The following is a 19,885-nucleotide window of genomic DNA, read 5'->3' as shown; positions in this document are numbered from 1 at the left end:
AAGGCCCCGGAATTGTATTGAAATAATACCCCAAGACAACTGGCTCCTGCTGGTCTCCTCTGTGTCTCCAGTCAGTTCTTGTCTATTAAAATACTGATAGGGCTGACGGGATATTGCCACGGTAACTTTCATTGTCCCTCATAGCATCAGTGGGTTTTTGGGGTCAGGGGGGAAGCAGGTGCATGATCTAGTTTTCCTTTGCTTCACTACACTGCCTGTCACCCTTCACTGGCCGTTTGTTGGCGGATAACCAGCTTCTCCAGTGTCTATCCCTCAGCCGTAAATACAGGCTGACTCAACAGCACTCTTGTGGTGCAATGAAAACCTCTCTGGGTTCACCAGTACCTCAGCCCAAACGCAGGCCAATCCTCAGGGGTGGACTGGTAACTGAAAGAGGCCCTGGAAATATTTACTGGGGACCAAAAGAGGCCCTGGAAATAATGTTAAAAGTGGCCCCATATGACACATTTTTAGCAAACCCAATGCTTTTCCTATGAGAAAATTTAAAAATACCACACAAAAGAGGCCGTGTGCAGAGGCCCACCGGAAAATCTCCAGAGTTCCCTATAGGCCAGTCCACCCCTGCCAATCGTCATCAGCCTTCTCACAGCATCACAAACTTTTCTTCTCTCCATCCCCCCCTCAGTATGCCCACTCGTACCTCACCTCCTCCGGCACTTCCATTCCACGACACAAGAGAAAGGGACCCATCAGTCCTTTAATCCTTCCTGATTTGGCCATCAATGAATCCGCTGGACCCCTCCTCCTCCAGCCAGCTTTACACCCTTTCGTGGCAATGGTGCTCTGTGCTGCCTTTTCCCCAGTGGTGCTTCACTCTTATGTCTTCACACCCCCTTTCATATTTAGCCTGGGGTACATGATGCATCTCCAGAAGGGGGGAGAACCAGATCATCCTCCTGCCATGGCCAGCCTGATTAACTAACAAAGGCTCCATGGATCCACCCTGCTCTTTTGTTGTGCCCTGCAGCTGGTGGCAGCGATTAACATAACAAAGGAGACAGGAGACCCCAACAACCTTTCAGAGAGCTTCAAGGAAGACCTGCTGCTTTAAATCAGGAACGACAGAGAGGCCCATTAACCAGAGAGACTTTGATCCACAACAGACAGGAAGATGGGTGGGACTTACTATCACATGTTTTCACCCTTTTACCTTTCCGGTTGCAAAGCACTCTGGTTACATTTACTGGAACTTATGATGCAAAGGAGATTGCTGGACCTAATGATCTATGTATCTGGCAATAAATTACACACTCATACCTTCAGGAAACAAATGGAGGACAATTCAACCTTGTATGCAACAAGCTGTCATCATGATGGAGTGATAAGCAACATAACTGCTGGGGAATTTATCCTCAGGGCGAGAAAAGACGCAGGAATTGTTTAAAGTGAATGTGGATTGTTATCAAACAGATTTTATCAAAGAGGATATTCTAGGAACAACGTACAGACAGCATTAAACAAAGCTTAGCTAATGTATAGAGAGGACACTGATACAAAAAGGAAGGATCAAGATCTACAAACCACGCAAGTCAAAATCATAACGAAATATTGTCAAAATCATTTAAAGATTCACAGAATATTAAAAAAACACTGGCATGTGCTACTGCTAGACAAGGACTTGGCGGAGCACTTGGGAAAGAAGCCGATGATAGTATTTAATACAAGCTCAAACATACGAGCTCAAACATTTAGCAAAACAAGCTTAGTCCATCACTTCAATCTAGTTCTCTTACGGAAGGACATGCCATGTGGTTGACCCCAAAGAGATGTGGTTCCCATACATGTGGGATTTGTACAATACAATGTGTAGATATGTGCATGACAGACACATTTGAGGATTCAAGTGGCATATCATTGTCTATTAAGGACTTCATTAACTGCAAAAGTCATACGTAGCTTATGCAAAAATGTGGGTCTATAATATATATCTAGCACCATTAGAATTTTCAAAACTAGGATACGAGAACAAATCTCATCCATTAACAGCCAGGACCCCATATTTCCTTTGGCAGTTCACTGGAAAAGGAACCACCAGGTGGAAAACAAACACCAGATCAGATTTATTGGTCACAAAAGAATCACGATGATCAAAAGAGGGGTAATAAGGAATGACTGCTTAGAAAACAGAAGCCAGACTGATCTCCTTTAAGGCAACTGAAAATAACTATTCAGAATACAGATATCTATCTTGGTAATCATTTGAAGGATCTCTTATATTGATTAATTATTAATTTCACATTTGCATTGTACTAAATGATCGAAAGTACTTTGTTTTTTGCATAATGCGACGTGAACACAAACTAAAAGTATGCCCTAATTGGTATAAAGCGGTATAGTGAAATAATAAAAAATGTTCAGAATAACTATATAGTATCTAATTTTACATTGTATTTATTAATACACTGTAAGGTAATCTAACTTTGCATACTGTGAAGGCAATAGTTAAATTGAATCAAGAGTACTTCTTAATCCGTAGCAGGCGTTCCAAATAAATAAATTCATAAGAAGGATGGAATGGTATAACTGTATTATAAATCAATAACAGTGTGCACACGGAAGGAAATTAAGATGTGAGCACCACTGTGAAACATGGTATGACCCGTGAGTGGTCAGGGCTTGCTGTTGCCGCTTTTGTAATTTTTGGAATCAAAATGGACTGCTGCGTTTCTTGTAAGGAACGCATCCGCGAGGAGAACTAAGCTCCATGGATTTAGGTGAGTTAAACGGGAGATAGGGATTCACTTATAGCGTTAAACTGGTCCTGAAACCGCTCTAAGTTTCCTGTATATGATAACATTGATGGCTTCATACATGTGCTCGATTAGGATTGTGCATGTGACAATTAGACTCAAGTCTTTATGGATCAATAATGGAGTCGCTGGCGTGTGGGTGGGTTAACATAAGTTAAGATTGTTTTAGAGGCAAATTAACAGCAAATAGGGCTTGCCCTGGTATAAATAATTTGGTGAGTAGTGGGAGAAGGCGCTCCAGGCAAATAACTGTAATAACATGCAGGTGATATACAATCTGGGCCCATCAGCATTTAGTATTGTAATAAATTGGCTATAACTACTAACACAAGTTCAATACATAATATTTACATTGTAGAAAAAGGGATTAACCCGGGATTCCAATTACTTTTGACAATTACTTCAGAATTTACAAGAAACAAGCTCAGCTGCCATTGGGGCGAGTACAAACCTCTGAGCACAAAATCAGGACCCACCAATGTGGTGGGCAATGACATAACAAATATTCGTCTGCAACTGATGTGCTTTCTATTATCATTTTTGAACCAATGTGGTTGTTTACCGTCTTATTTTTACTTTTGTTTTTCTCTTTCTATTAGCCATTAATCCCATCCTTCTCCAACCCCTTTGCTCTGTCAATCACACATAATTACTATAATGATTTAGCTTATGCCCAGTTTTGAGAAAGGCCAAGGGCCAAAACACATGCAAACCTCAGGACATAATTGCAATAAAAGTGCCTGGTGCAAATTTGTGAAGTGGCAATTGATATTCATTACCACTCTGATTATGACCTCACTCATACAGGACATTGTCGGTGGGTTCTCAGAATTGGTTCCTTTAAAAAGGCAGGCCTAGCCTACACCAATCACTGTGGCACATGTGGCTTTAAAAAAAGAGGGCTGAGCTCCTCTTTTGGAAGATCTGAAGACTTTCCAAGGAGTAGCAAAAGAACACATAATTAAAACCTGGCTGAAGGTACACTCTGCCTTACATCTTCCGCCAGTGAAGGAAGGTAACAGCATTTCCAAAGAGGGAAGCAAGATCCCTCCCCATACCATGTCCCAGGGAACAGAGGGAGATACAGAATTCAGAGGACCCTCTAGCCGCTACAGAACCGGTGCCCAGCAAGCTCACAGCATACCCTGCTAGGCTCTGCAGCAAGCTTCCTAGGTGGAAGTTCCAGAAGGTCTCTGAACCTGAAACCAAGGACGAGGCAGCTGCCTGCAACACTCAGCTTTGGGCAGTCCACCTTAAAAGGACGACAAGCCCATTGAAGAAGCTGGGAGAAGCACCTCGACAAGCATCTATGGACATCCGTCTAAAAGAACATTTTTGAGCCAGTCGAGTTCCTCAAGATGCAACCAACCGCAACGCTGGCCGTTATTATACCGCAGTCGCTTAAAGACATCCAAGATGTCTCTACCAGTGCTTCAGAACTACCGACCAGCTTTGAGACAACGATTCCTGACCCCAAGTAGCCGTATAAGCCAGCATGCAGCCGTTTTTCCAGCTTCACTCGCTGAACTGTTTTGCTGCCCGATACCTGTGGCAGACACCCATCTTGAACTCCTGTCACAGAAGCCTGCAAAGTACACTGAAGCAGACTCAATCCTGTCAAACATCAACACCACCTACAGCATAGGGTACATTGTGGTTCTGTCCCCCTGGAAGGCCCTATAGACGTTTTAAGACCCATTGCTTCCTTAGTGCTGAAGCAGAGTAACCTTGAACTATTGCAATCTTACCCATACTGAATACCCTCCCGTCAGCATGCAGCATGCATCCCTTTTCCTTCTTTTAAACTGTCTGTCCTCTGCATTTCTTTACAGGGTGGGTTGTATTTTGTAGTGTCGCTATAACTGTTTGTTGTGAATAAAGTAGATCTTTTTATACAATCTTGACTGGACAGTCCCTTTTATCATTGGGTAATAATTCTATTTTCTGATGTGTTGCAACTAATCTCCGGTCCATGACCTTTCGGAGATAAGCCTGCCGCTTGTCTGCGTTACCAAAATAGGACAAGGAGGTTTATAATTTGCTTGTTATTCCAATCTGTTCGCATCCCTTCTGGTGTATTGGAGGTGTGGGGCCGATTGATGGTTTAGAAGCCGATATTCACCACTGGTACCCCAGGATACAGTCCCTGCCTATCCCTCAATGGACTCAGGGACAGGAACTGTGGCAGCACCTACAGTACAGCCACCACCAGAGTCATCAGCAGAGAAAACCATGACCGACTAAGCCAAATTAGGCACCACAAAGATCTGCTCCTCCTGGCAGTGCTGAAACCTTCTCAACCCCCGTCACAAAGGGATGGAAGGAAATGCATAGAACAGAACCGCTCAGCAAGAACTCCAAGGACAATATGTTATATAGATGAAAATGTACATGGTTATAAAAGAACACAGCGAAGCAAGAAGAATGTCAATAGGAATGCAGAACTTGGAAGGAAGAATGTTTAGGTTTGAAGGTGGTTGACAATGGAGGAGAGAGATAGAGAAACTGTGGCTGCTGTACTGAATTCTTGTTAAAGTAATCTTCTCCAGCCTACCAAGCCTTGAGCCTTCATTTGATTTTTTATAAAACACGATCAGAACAGACTAAACCGTATAAAAGGTGCAGCTGGTACATAAACAAGTCACCACGAACAGTACAAGCAGGAATCTCTCCAACAGAACAGGAGATCCCGCTCTGCTCCCTTATTTCAAAGGGAAGGTCTTGAAGGCTCTATGAAATTGATAACTTTGATGTCTCAGGGATATGCTATTCCACAGCCTCAGGCCAAAAACAGCAAATCCATCTCCCCTTGAAACAAATGTCGACCGGGGCGGGGGGTGTCCAGGGTGCGGGGGGTAATGGTCAGCAGCAGCAACTGATCTCCCGATTGTAGCAGCATGGTGGGCTGATGACAACTAATGTCACTCGGATAAGCAGGAGCAAGTACATTCAAACATTTGAAAATCAGGCATGCCATCTTAAATTTTATTTTGTCCAGCCAATGGATTAAACAGCTAGATGGTGATACATGAGCAAATTCGCCTAGTGATGAAGGAGGCCAAAGTGTTTTCAAAGCTGGACATGAGGGATGCGCATCATTAAATCCATCTTCACAAAGGCTCCAGGCCCCTCACAGCGTTTGGGACGTACCAGTTCACCAAGATGACTTTTGTTCTGTCAGCAGCGTCGTCATTCAAGCGCATGATGGACTTACTACTGCAAGATACAGGAAACGTCTCCTATTCTCAGGACGATGAACTGGTATACACCGATAACGAGCACACGCATGCCGTCCCATTAAGAAAATTACTCACCAAATTACTGGATGCTGAGGTATGAGAAATGCGGCTTGAAGGTACAAGAAGTCGAATACCTGGGGTACAAGATATCCGCCAGAGGAATTGGCACCAAGCAAAACTTTGCACAGGCTATAGTCAAGGCTCCAGAACCAGGCAACAAGGATGAAGTAAGATGATTTCTGGGACTTGCAGAATATTACGCCAAATGCATCCAAACTTTTCAGAAGTCACTGCACCGCTGAGAGACCTTCTCAAAAAGGGGGCAGAGTTCACCTGGTCCAAAGCCTAGAAAGAGGCTGTAGAATGCATAAAAGTACAGTGACACCGTGCCTACAGCCGTTCAATCCTGCGTGGGACCCAGTCGTCATCACGGATGCCAGTGCGTGCGGTCTACGGGGCGTGCGTACTCACCCAGAAGATAGGCGATACGGAACATGTACAAAGCTCATGAACTTCCTTTTGAGCCTCATACACAGTGGCGACCAACTTACCCTAACTGCACTCAAGAACGTGTGCACCTGGCCGCTCTATAATATACGTATTTGCTTGATAGATTATACCACCCGGTGCCTACGTTCCTGTCTGACCTCCAAAAGCACCACATAGTCCACTGTATCTTGATATAACTATACTGCCTTGTACTTGCCACCAAGATGTCTCCCAATAGCACCACCTTTGCCCATCGTACTTTGCATGCCCTTGCTTGTCTTGCTGCCTGACCATAAAAGGCGTCACTTTGCCCCTTGTACCTTGCATGACCGGTGATTTCCCTGTTGCCTGACTGTCTGTGGGCGCATAATCTACCGTACATGTGAATGTGACCCTAATTGATTGTGCCAGATATTTTTTTCAAATTTATGACGCACTGCACTACAGCCCACTATGGTACCGAGTGCTCCATATGTTTAGCCCTTTGTTGTTCTCACTGCCCCGGCACCTCATTTCCAGCCTATTGTAGGATTGTGCTACTGTGTGATCCTTACTGTAATGCTTTAACAACCATGAATGAATCTCACATTTAGCCCATTATGTACGGAATGCTCCTTATTGCTATGGCCAGCCCATTGTGATTAAGTCTTACATTTAACCCATTGTTTTAACGTGCCACCGATTCATCCATACTGCAATGCTTAACCCACTGTGGCGCTTAGTTTCCTGAGTGGTCAACCACTGGGGTGCCTTATGCGACTCCCTTGCACTCCTGAGCTGTGTCCTATACTAATTTACCTTGATGTCTTCAATAATGTATGCCATCTCCACTACCTTCAGTGTCATACTCCAGTTCAGTCTATATACCATTCTCTCACCAGGAGACTTAGCCATCCAACCCAAGTCCCAACTATCGCTTCTCAAAATGCTGATCCCAACACTCAGAAGACCCGCTAGCATGCCTATTCCTGCAGATACTATAAACTGCACCAAGTCTACTAGGTTTCTACCACCTTTGACCCTCCCGGACAGGATTAAGCCCACTGTATTCCTGCCACCATTGAAACCTCTGTCTTGTAGAGCCACTACACCTCCTAGAGCTCTTATCACCCCTAACAACCTTCATGGTTTCCAACTACATGGCCCACCCAACACACAATCACCTCAGCACAGCACTGCCAGACCAATACTAATCTGCCCATGCCCTACAGCAATTAGGAACGCAAGACTTTGCGATAGATTAGGCAAGTCGTATACCATAACACCTGGATTACCCTCTACAAGAGAAAAAACAAATCTCTACCCATAAGACACAATGTCTGCACGAAAAAACTAGACCGACAGTCTCCACACCCGAATTCAAGGACCAAAGCAATAGACCCACATCCATTAATGGTGCATTGATCAATGCCAGATCCCTGGTTGCACATGCAACAGAAAAGGCTGACCTAATCTTGGATTTAAAAAAATCCAATTTCCTAGCAATAACGGAGACCTGGCTGCACGCTGCCGCAGGCCCTTCACTCCTTATTGCCACTCTGAAACAACTATACTGTCCTAAGATCTGACAGAGAATCATCCAGAGGCAGTGGAATAGCCTTTAACGCCAAATCTATCCTGGGTCTCAGAATAGCCTCACAATCTCCTACCAAGTCATGTGAATTAATGACAGTTAAACTTCCTCTCAGCAACTTACGTACCATAACGATGCACCCGATTTATAGACCCCCCCCCCTGGACCTACCAGCTCCTTCGAGGAAGATATTATCACTCGTTCTCTCCACTATCATCCTCACAAATATTAATATTAGGTGACTTCAATCTGGGTCTCAATGACCCCCAACGACCAATATGCCATGACCCTGGCAAACTCTCTGGCTGAGCTAGGCCTCACACAAAGAGCTTTCCACCCTATGCACGAAAAAGGAAGAACCTTCGACTGGGTCGCCAACCTCAACTGTGAAACCACTATAACCTCCATTGAACCAGATCGTTGGACAGCCCCTCCCTACGTACCTTCACTATCCAGGACTGCAAATGTCCGGATAAACAAAACCTCATTGCTCCACCCATCCCAACTCGAAACAAAAGTAACATTACCGTGGACAACCTCAAGCTTTCCTCCAACCTCTACTCAATCCCCCACCAGCCTCCTCCGATAAGGCAGAACTCTCTAGAATAATACTATCACCACAGACCTGGACAAAATGGCACCCCATAAACGGTACAAAGGCAAACCCAAAGCGCATTTGAACACCTGGTTCACACCTAAACTTAAAACGCTACGAAATGAAAATCCACATGTAAAAACAACCCCACCCCTGCCAAAAAAAGACAGCATTCTTAAAATCACGGCCAACTACAAAACAGAAATTCTCGCTGCCAAACAGAATACCTACAATGATAGGATTGTACCAGATAACTTTACCATTTTAAGAGAACTGGAACCTCCTACCCTTCACCCCCCCCACCACTACTGATAACTGCATCAAGGACAAAACCTGGTGCACCAAGATCCAAGGTGCACTAGCTAACAAGATTGCCCTCCTCCAAAATAAAATAAGCGGCTAAAAAATGTAACCCCATAACACAAGTAAACACCCCAAAATCTGATGCTAACCTTCCTAAACCGCCTCACCGATTTAAATTCACCCAAGTATCCACCCTTGAAGTGGAAAACATTATAGCTTCACTTAAACCCTCCAAGGAGACGCTTGCCCAGCATCTACCGTTAAAGAAGCTGCAAGAGAACTAGTCCCATTCATCACCACACCCATTAACGGCTCCTTACGCACTTGCACCATCCCCACCAATTTGCAAAATTCATGGTTTACTTCCGTTCCTCAAGAAAGCCTCTCTACACCAGAGCATCCCCACCGACTTTAGACCCATCACTACTGTCCCCTTCCTATTAAAGATCATTGATAAAGCAGCTTACATCAAAATACAATCATACTTAGAGACCAATAACCTACTAGGACTCTGACGATCTGGCTTCAGACCCCAACATGACACAGAAACAGCCCTGATTGACCTGAAGATCCAGACCGACGACCTGAAAGACAAAGGTAAATCTGCCCTTTTGCTTCTACTAGATCTGTCAACCGCCTTGGACTTGGTTGATCATAAAGTTCTGTGTAAACATCCATCAGCAGCAAGCCATTTCTCAGCAGAATCAACAGCGTGTATCCAATCTTTCTTAATCAACAGACCGATGAATCTTCTCATCCTCAGCAGCCGCTGATCCTATCTCCATAACTTGTGGAGTCCCGCAAGGGTCATGTGTTCCGCAAGGGTCATGTGTTTCGCCTACTATGTATAATGTGTTTCGCCTACTATGTATAATGTGTTTACCAAACCATTGTTTGACGACTTAGACCATCTAAACTATGCAGACGACACCCAGATCCTTATACCTCTAACAGGCGACTATGCGAAGGATCTAGCCTTGGTCTACAAAATCTACCTCATCATTCAGGGCTGGATGGCCACACATGGTCTACGTCTGAATGATGAGAAGACTGGGCTGCTACTCCTAGCCACCCCCCTCCAACCAAAAGAAACTGAGCAATCAACATCTCTCCTTCATCATTGATGGCAATGGCATCAAGGTGGCTAGAGAGGTAAAAACCCTGGGTTTCTATTTAGAGTCCTCCTTAAGCCTGCGTAAACAAGTTAGTGCCACGGCGTCGGCAACAGCTTACACTTGTAAGCGATCCATGCCTGCAAACCGTTTCTCTCAACAGAAAGATGCACTACGCTGGCTAGAGCTCTTATCTGGTCTAAAATCGACTACTGCAATGCACTGTACCCTTGGGGACAGCAGATATATTACTAATCAACTGGAGATTCTCCAGAATAACGCTCTAGAACAGCCCTAGGCATCGCCAGAAGACAAGACATCTCTGTGTTAAGACGCAACATCAACTGCCTATCAAGGATAGAATACAACTCAAAATGGCCTCCCTGACCTACAAATGTCTGAACAATGCAGCCCCTCTTCCCCAAATACCTGACTGAAAAATTCACATGGTATAGCTCATCACGACCCACCAACACCGGGTGCCTAAGAGTCCGTAGGTTCAAATTGAAAAAAAGCAGGTGGCAGTAGCTTTACAGTCTTGGCGGCCCTACTTCGGAACTCCCTACCCACCACCTTAAGAGCTGACCAATCCTTTTACAATTTTAGGAAAAACAAACTCTGGCTCACCTCCAAAGACCTCCCATCTTGTTAGTTGTCCTCTGCTAGAACCACACTAACAACTTGCGTGCCATCTCTGTATCTTTGTATATTAGCCCTGCAAATTCAATGCAGCCATATTTGGCTTGAAACTCTCTATACATACTGTTACCTTGTAATCTACTGTATTTGTATTGTAGTGTAATCCTCTGTATTGTAAATAAGAAATTGTATATGTATTGCAAAGAAATGGTATATTCCTGTAATGCGCCCAGATACCTCAGGGTGAGAAGTGCATTATAAACAAACAAACAAACATTGGGGTGGTGTTCGCCTTAAAAGCCCTATCCAATGCCGACAGGAACTACTCCACTGTGGAAAAGGAGATGTTAGCCTCGCATGGGCAGTAGAACATTTCATGAGTCACGTATGGGGTACAAAATGCAAGTTTGTTGCGGATCATAATCCCCTTATCCACACCCCACCTGGCACGCATTGCGGCAAAACTGAAATAATATACTTTTGAGATAACCCACATAGCCGGGTGGAGGAATGCCCAAGCAGACTGTATGTCCATGCTTCTGAGAAACAAAGAGTGAACCACCACATTAGTGCAAGATGAACGCATGGTCACATCAATCCAAGTCCAGAGTTCTTAGAGACGAGTGAAGGTCACTGGAACGAGGACAAGAGTAAAGACTCCATGATGGTGAGACTCAAGCGAGTGGGACAGGGGCGAGTCACTAGAAGAAAGAGCCATCCCGGAAGGCATGAGGCCTAAAGGTGGCGGGAGTTTCATCAGAGCAGAAGGTCTGATCCTCAAAGACGACCAAGTAATACCCCAATAGGTATGAGAAGAGAGGCATACTGGTGGCCCACAATGGATGCCATTAAAGCATGAACAGCGGTAAACAATTGAAAACCAGACACGCCCCAATGGTTACCTCCGAAATCCCCAAAGCAGTCTGGCACCAAGTGGGACTGGATTTTATTGGTCAGTTAGAAGCGATGGCTCCCGAGCATCAGTACGGAATAATAATAATAACAGTAGAATGTCGAAATGGATGGAAGCAGAATCTGTCCTCAACATTACCACCACAACAGTTAGTGGTCCATCACGTCCATCTTTCAGAGGGAAGGCCTCCCCAAAGACATTGTCACCCCATCTGCTCAGCCCAAGCAAAAAGACAACAGGGTCCAATTAGTATCACTAGAGATTGAGTAATTTATGCAGAGACAACATAAGCCTGTGCTGTACCACCCTCAAACGAATTGATTGGTCGAGAGGGCAAATAGGTTTATCAAGGGGGCGCTTCAGTAATGGATCCCCTAAAAACAGGAACCTGTAGCAGCCCACAGGTTAACCCCCCAATGGAGTCACCCAATGTCACCGTTTCGCATGCTCAGGGGAGAAGGGCGCGCATCCATACTGGTACCACCATGGTTGGTCAAAGTAAAAGATGATGAAATAAACATGGAAGAGGTTGTGTGGAGGTTTGAAAATAATAAAGTGTGAATGGAGAAGTGGGGCAACCGGAAAAGGGCGACCCAAGGTCGCAATGTCAGGGAAGTTGACTGGATTAAAATTCCCCTATCATGTAAAGACCAAACAGGGTCGAACTTCAGCAAGCTCAAAAGTAATACACAGAGGAACCCATCACATCCGCACAGAAGATGGCCACAAGTGGAACATGTGGCAATGTTTCAAAGGCATCAGATCCCCGAGAGAACACAAGACAAGTTCAATCTCTGCAACCGGCAAGACTGCGACGCAACAAGGGAACAAGAACTATAGGCATCAACAAGTGATTTTATAGAAAATGAAATAGGAAGTGAGTCGCTGATGCAAGCACCAGACGCAGGGAGTACAAAGAAGAGAGCACAGAAGACCGGTGAAGTATGATGACTTTACTATGGAATAGACATCAGGGGAGGTGTGTAGGAAGTTCGTGAGACATGGCACCACCATAGTCTCGCGAGATTGCGTCCAAGAAGTGCGCAGAGCCGCGAAAGCAGCAAACAGGCAGTGAAAGGCACCTGTGATACGGAGCAGACGTGCTCTTAGCACTCCACCTACTTGAGGACCATAAGACTGCTACAGGGCTACAAGAACCACCCTCAAGCCCCAGAGACTGCACCCTGCCTCCCAGCAGCCCACCAGTACTTTATGGACTAATTTCTAATGATACCAGTTGCTGTATATGTTAAAGTTGAAAAAAGCCTGTTGCTTCAAGTTACCGTGATTATTATACAACACAAACACTGTGTGATCTGTCTGAAAAAAGGGGCCGCACAGGCTCACATGTGGCAGCTACCAACTGAACTGTTGGAATCCTGTGCCTCTGTCATGCAAGATACCGGAGGGGGCCTGGCCTTATTCGGTGCCCCAGAACCATTACAGATAAGCTGACTGATTGGAACCACAGTCCCACCCGGCTAGTAAGCCACTGTCAGAGAAACGGGGGAAGAAGCTCCGCCCATCTCCCTCACAGTGCAGTTCCCACACACTGGCTGCACAGAGATTTACAGACATCCTCACAGAAACTGCAGTTTGCTTCTTCCTCTACAACAGTCACCTTCATACCAGCTGCACAGCCCAATATAGCTGCCACACATGGACCAAGCAGGCACATGCCCCATCTGCTCAGCCCAAGCAAAGAAAAATCGAATCTAGGAAGGCCTCCAAAGCTGGTCTAGGATCACCTACTCATTCCTGGACACAGAACTTCTTCTAGCCCAGGGAAGGAGACCCAAAGCAGTCTCACCTCAAGCGAGTCTCTTCGCCAAGCAGAAGCCAGAGGGGCTGAATCTAACATCAACCGGCCCTCTCACCCAGCAAGGAGTCCAGAAATCACATGCATACAGTTTTCCCCTCCTGGCAGTGCCTCAAAAGTAAGTGTGATGCTGCCCCTTTAAAGGCTGCATGCATGCTGCAGACTGACGTCGCACTCCGCCACATGCAGTATAAATATAGGGGCCGTTCCCGGCCGCGCAGAGCGACCGGTGAGCCCGAACCACACAGACGTGTCAGCATGAGGTCTGTAGCAGGAGGGGGCCCACGGGCATCGGTGTGTGCGCCGGGCGCACCAAAACAGTGGCGATGAGGCAGGACTGCATCCCGGGCCGAGCGGTGATATCAACGGTGATGTTTTGTTTATTTTGCAACATCTGCACCGTTCGATCATGCCGCAGGGCAGGAGGCAGTCCATGTGGTCGGCGGCCATTTTGTGACCAGGCCTTCGAAGGCCGCGGCAGTGTTTTCTGAAACATCTAAAGGCCATCCAGGGCCAATTTTTGGAACGCTTGGCAGCAGACAGCTGCTAATACCACGTGCTGTGGTTTTGGATGAAAATGTTGCTATACCGAGTGAATGGTGGATCCTGGGGAAGCCTGCTAAACTGATAAGACAATCTCTGGGCCCACCTGGCTCAATTTTTGGGACTCCCACCCACAGGGTGGAACAGACATTGATGACATCATCCGCCTGGCAACATTGTATGTGCAAAACAGGATTAAGCTAGTGAAGGGGCCAAGTTAACACCTTCCTGCCTGCAAGAAGGAGCCCGAGTTGCGGCCTTTGGGGTCTTACACAAAGGTGCCTGTACGCTCAAGGCAATGGATGGCGGTGGACCGGCAGCACCTCAACAGCAACCAGATCAAGGTCAGCCTCAAGCGCCACCCCTCAGGCGCCTGTCCAACCCCCCAGCACAATTTCCTGCAGCGCCTATTCAACCTGTAGTAAAACCCCCAGCACAGCCCCCCGTAATGGCTGCACCGCAACCACCAGGTGCGTTACCACCAATCCCCGAGTTTGATATCTTAGGGGCACCCTCAAGCCTGGGGCCACGCTGGAAGATGTCGATGGACAGGCTGGAGAAGTATTTCCATGCCAAAATGGAGACTAATGACAGCAAGCTAGCCATCTTGCTATACTGCGCAGGACCAGCAGTGCATGAGGTATTTTTGTCACTCCAGCCTCGTGATGTCTCATATGCGGTGGCGAAGGATGCTCTCCACGACCATTTCCTCCCACTTGCAAACGCAAACTACGAGAGATTCCTCATGGGGGCAGAACGCCAAAAAGATGACGAGACACTTGATACTTTCTATGGTAGGCTGAGAAGGTTGGCGGTGCCATGTGCATGGGTGGATCCAGAGACAATGATCAGGAACCAGCTGATCCAGGGGTGTACGTCTGGCAAACTAAGAAGACAAGTCCTGAGGGAACGCCGGCATTACCCTGCCATGCATTCTGGAACTAGGGAGGTAGCAGGAGGTTTCCGACCTGCGAGCGTCCCGAATGGAAGCGGGGGTACGCCCCAGCAAGCCTGAAAAGATCTGTGTAGAGGGATGTGGCAGAGGATCCAGACGCAGGGGAATGAGTCAGCGATAGAGGGGGTCGGCTCCTGTCAACTTGTGCTCCAAGCGTGGATATGACATCCCCCACCCAGCAGAGTACCCGGCGATCAGAAAGACATGTAGCAGGTGTGGTGGTACCGACCATTATGCAAAGATGTGCAAGGTCACTGCTCCTGTGGTGGTGTCCCGAGGTCCGGGGAGGGTTGGGTTTTTCCAGCAGTAGCGCTCATCAAACGTTACTCAACTTGACCAAGCAGAGGATAATCCGGCCCGAAAGAGGAGGAAGAAGAAGGTGTTCTTCATATCTAGCATAGAAGTGTCAAAGGAGAAGACAAGGAGGCAGCCTCGATGTCTGGTGCTGGTGAATGAATCCTCCGTCCCTGTACTGGTAGACACAGGGGCTTCAGTGAACGTTATGGCTCGTGAACACTATGATGCCATGGTATGCCCTCCTGCCCTGACCAAGCCTAAGGCTCGCATTTTCACCTTTGGAGGAGCGGACCCAATCCAGCTAGACAGTGCGTTTGTTGCAGAGATGGGTACGATCTGGACAATTTGGTCAAGTTGGACATAATAGAGAAGGTTGAGGGCCCGACACCATGGGTGTCTCCAATCGTAGTGGCTCGGAAACCAAAACAACCGGACTGTTAGCATTTGCGTGGACATGCGCCTGCCCAACAAGGCTATTAAGAGGGAGCGGCACCTCACGCCCACAATTGAGAATATCACAGAACTACAGGGTGCCCGGTTCTTTTCAAAGCTGGACCTCCGGGCAGGGTACCATCAGGTGGTGCTACACCCTGTGTCAAGGTACATAACTCACCACTCACAGGGGTCTCTACAGATACAAGAGGCTGAGTTTTGGGGCATCATCCGCAGTTGAAGTATTTCAGAATATCATTTGCAGAGCGCTGGCAGATCTTGAGGACGTCCTAAACATTAGCAATGATATCCTTGTATTTGCCAAGTCAGAGTCGGACCACCTGGTGAAATTGGATAAGACTTTTGTACGCCTGCAGTCTCTGGGCCTGACCCTACACCGAGAGAAGTGTGAGTTCCTCCGCACCACCACCGAGTTCTTTGGTTTTGTATTCAGGGGCAGTGGGGTGTCGCCCGATCCATGCAAGATAAAGGACATCATGGAGGTGAGGAGCTTTCTCAGAATGGTCACGTATTGTGGCAGTTTCATTCTGCAACCTGGGAGCAAGATCAGAGCCCCTCAGGGCCCTCACAAAAAAAAAAAAAAGACATGGCCTGGCAGTGGGGCCCTCATGAGCAGGCAGCTTTTGAGGACATTAAGGGTGCCCTCACGGCAGAAGTCATCATGGCCTTCTTCAACCCTGCACTGGAATCAGAGATTGTGGTGGACGCCAGCCTGTTCGGCCTGGGGGCAGTACTGGCGCAGACAGATGCCAATCAAGAGGTCCGTCCCATTGGGTATGCCAGCAAAGCGCTATCGGAGACGGAGCAACGGTACTCCCAGATCGAGCGGGAGGCCCTGGCGGTCCTGTAGGGCTGCCGCCACTTCCGACTATATGTTCTGGGACGACCAGTGACAGTGGTCACGGACCACAAACCCCTGCTGCCGATATTGGTGGGGTCTTTGTCCAAACCCCCAGCCCTAATAGAACGGTGGATGCTGGCGCTATTGGAGTATGGGGTGTCGTTGGTGTACCGGCCTGGAAGCAGCAGATTATCTGTCAAGACACCCTCGAGAGGGCACTGGTGTGATGCCACCCACGTGCGCGGAGGAGGCGGACGAACATGTGCAGCTCGTGGTGGAGGCCGCGACACCCAACTCTGTGCCTATACAAGACCTTTAACAGGCGTCGGGCGAGGATGACGGTTTTCGAATACTCAAGACAGCAATCCAACAGGATTCGTGGAGGATGGTCATTGACTTTTTGGCGACCAGAACACAGGAGGCCAAGTCCACCCTGGAACAGCTGTGGAAAGTAAGAGGGGAATTGACATTCTCGGAGAACAGCCTGCTGCTAAGAGGGGACCGCATCGTCATATCTCAGAGTCGGACACAGCAAATGATCGGGCTGGCACACTAAGAACATCAAGGGGTGGCAAAGAAAAGCACGCCTACTCCAGAAGTTTTGGTTTCCTGACCTGGAAAGAAGGGTGGAGGAATTTGTGCCGTCATGTGTGTGGTGCCAAGCAGCGTCGCCTGCCCAGAGAGAGCCGGAAATCGAGACGATGCCGAGAGGAACCAAACCGTGGGAAGTGGTCCATGCTGACTTTGGGTCCACATCAAGGGGCACCCACTTCCTGGTGGTGGTAGATGAGTGGTCATGTTACCCGGAGGTAGAGTTCATAGAGTCGGTGGAGTTTGACAAGGTGGCGGTGGCTATTGAAAAGATCTTTGCCACCCACGGACTGCCCACAGTGCTCTGCTTCAACAATGGCCCACCCTTCCAGGGGGGGGAAGAGTTTTGCAGGACTGATTGAGGAGTACGGCGTACATCACTGCAAGGTAACCCCGCTGTGGCCCCGGGCCATTGGGGAGGCTGAGAGGATGATGCAAACACTCAATAAGGTCTTTCACATCGCCCAAGGGGAAGGCAAGTGCCTAGAAAGGGCACTGTACAAATTCCTGAGAGGCTACTGCAATACTCCCCACACCTCCAAGGGGGTAGCCTCGGCAGAGGCAATGTTCCAATGGTGTCCACGAGTCCTGCTGCCAGAGCTCGGTGAGAGGGAGCCTGCCGTGATCGACAACGAAGTGGAGCGCTGTGAAAGGACGGCAACCGAGAACATTCAGAGAGGACTGAGGCCACAGAGGTTGGTTCCCGGGGACGAGGTCATGGTAAAGAACCGGCACCCTCAAGGGAAGCTATCGTTGATTTATGAGCCAGAACCGTTTGATGTGGTGGCGGTAAAAGGGTCGGTGGTGACCGCCTCCGACGGACACACCTCAGTAACACGCAACGCAAGCTTCTTCAAGCGGCTGGGAGAACCAAGGACTTAGCCAAGGACTGAACCGGCACCCAGCGGGCCGTCAGTGGAAGTTCCGGAGGAAGGTGATGGTTCCAATTGCCTCCCCAGCTCGGGAGCCGGCGGGAGAAGGGACCCCGAGCAGAGATGTTGGCAGGAGGTACCCCCAGAGGACTGGGAGAGGAAAACCTGCCCGTCTCACCAACTTTGTGTTGTGGTAAGACTGTGATTGGGAGCCCGGAATGTCCCAGGGACCCGGGTGGCTGCTATTAAGGGGCTCCTGGGTTTGCGTGCAGTGAATGTAGTTGTTAGAACTGTCAACCATTCTTTGTTCATTGTTTTGTTATGAAAAAGGAGGAGTGTGATGTTGCCCCTTTAAGGGCTGCACGCACGTGGTAGAGTGACGTTGCATTCCGCTGCGTGCAGTATAAATAAAGGAGGCATTCCTGGCCGCGCAGAGCGACCAGGGAGCCCGAACCACACAGACATGTCCGCGTGAGGGGGCTCATGGGCATCAGTGTTGGCACCAGGCGCACCATAACAGTAAGTACTGTGACAAGGGAAAAAGATGTGGAGGCAATGCAAAATATGGACACATGCTTGTAGTTATCGTTTTAAACATCATGCAGCTGGCCATTCACACCTCATTTCTGACTCCCACCATGCACACTGTTAAAGCACGTGTCAAACAATAGTTGCCACAATTACTCACGCCCCATTAACTGCTTTGTATGTAGCTACTACTAATATATTCCCATTTTAAATGCTCTGCAAAATACAAAGTGATCCTTAAGATTGCTTGAAAGATTCCTGTGCCACTTTCATAGCTCTCAACCATTTGTGACTCAAAGGCGGGTGAAATCACCCGATTTTGTTTTTGGCGGGTGAGACGCCCATTGAAATGAATGGGCGTGCAGGAGGCTTGGCGGGTGAGTCAGCCCTTTGCAAGGCGGGTGACACCCGCCAAATGCGTGTGAGTTGAGAGCTATGCACTTTGTTTTCTGTGAAATAAGATACAAAACACTGAAACAGGACTCTTCCATTCGGAGCTCGGCAGTTTTAACTCCGAACGCTGGGCAAGGAGAAAACAGGCGATCCTTCGCCCTCAAATCCAGGGCGCCCAATGAAGCCGCCTGCAGAAAACGGACATTTCCCTTCCTAAGCTTCACTCCGCCCAACCAAAGGTGTGTTTGATTGCCCAAAGTTCCACATCTGCTGTGCTTCTCTGACCGCCCGCTTAAAATGCAGGCTTTCATAGGTTAATTACTTGCTTGTTAATCTCCGAGTCCCACAACCACCAAACTTCCCCCCGCCATCGGCGTGCTCCCCTTAAGATTTGCTCTGCTGCACTCACCGGTGAGCCTGTTTCACTCATTTCTGGGCTACTCTTCTATCACTTCTGAACAGGAAGAGCACAACTTCCTTATAGCGACCAGTTTCTATTAGAGGAATGGCCTTAGCAACGCATTATCACGTGAGTTACACGCTACGCCCGTGTAACATACATCATATACAACCTCATGATCTAACGAGTTCGGTACACGGACTTCTCTCTGGTCAGGTAACGGGTTACTTTCTGCGTTCTGCGACTGTTTCCCATCTTTGAGGGAGATAGCAATACATTGTTATGTTTTAAACAATTTCATTGATTTTAATGCAATTAACAATTAAATGAGCAATTGAGGATAGAAATAAAGAGTTCTAAGCAAGCAAGAGAAGAGCAGATAATAGAATAACATACCATACTTGCCAACCCTACAGATTTAGGCAGTAGGCTACTGCTTTTTAAGCAGTCCTACCGCCTACAGATTTGGGCGACAGATCCTACTGCTTTTTACAGTGGCAAGTAATGTATGTGACTCTAAGGTAAACTCCACAATAAAGCATGCAACACATTAATTAGT

The 19,885-nt window shown here is 47.6% G+C and overlaps 2 protein-coding genes across 4 annotated transcripts in view; one reads left to right on the top strand and one right to left on the bottom strand.

Moving 5' to 3' along the window:
- ZDHHC13 (zinc finger DHHC-type palmitoyltransferase 13) overlaps positions 1 to 19,433 on the bottom strand; it is a 1,364,100-nt gene extending 1,344,667 nt beyond the window's left edge. Inside the window, exon 1 of one of the 2 annotated variants that reach the window (XM_069623461.1) lies at positions 19,336 to 19,433. In XM_069623461.1, coding sequence (XP_069479562.1) covers positions 19,336 to 19,356 — 21 coding nt within the window. In that variant the 5' untranslated portion in view covers positions 19,357 to 19,433. The remainder of the gene's footprint in view (positions 1 to 19,335) is intronic. The other variant, XM_069623462.1, reaches the window with a different exon arrangement.
- A 48-nt stretch (positions 19,434 to 19,481) lies between these two features.
- LOC138503604 (L-lactate dehydrogenase B chain-like) overlaps positions 19,482 to 19,885 on the top strand; it is a 595,281-nt gene continuing 594,877 nt past the window's right edge. For both annotated transcript variants that reach the window (XM_069623460.1, XM_069623456.1), the window contains exon 1: positions 19,482 to 19,542. The gene's annotated coding sequence lies outside the window, so the exon portion shown is untranslated. The remainder of the gene's footprint in view (positions 19,543 to 19,885) is intronic.

This window comes from Ambystoma mexicanum, chromosome 11 (assembly GCF_040938575.1).
Source record: "Ambystoma mexicanum isolate Mex_15411 chromosome 11, UKY_AmexF1_1, whole genome shotgun sequence".
In the NCBI taxonomy this organism is placed as follows: Eukaryota; Metazoa; Chordata; class Amphibia; order Caudata; family Ambystomatidae; genus Ambystoma; species Ambystoma mexicanum.
This window is presented reverse-complemented; position numbering and strand designations above follow the sequence as displayed.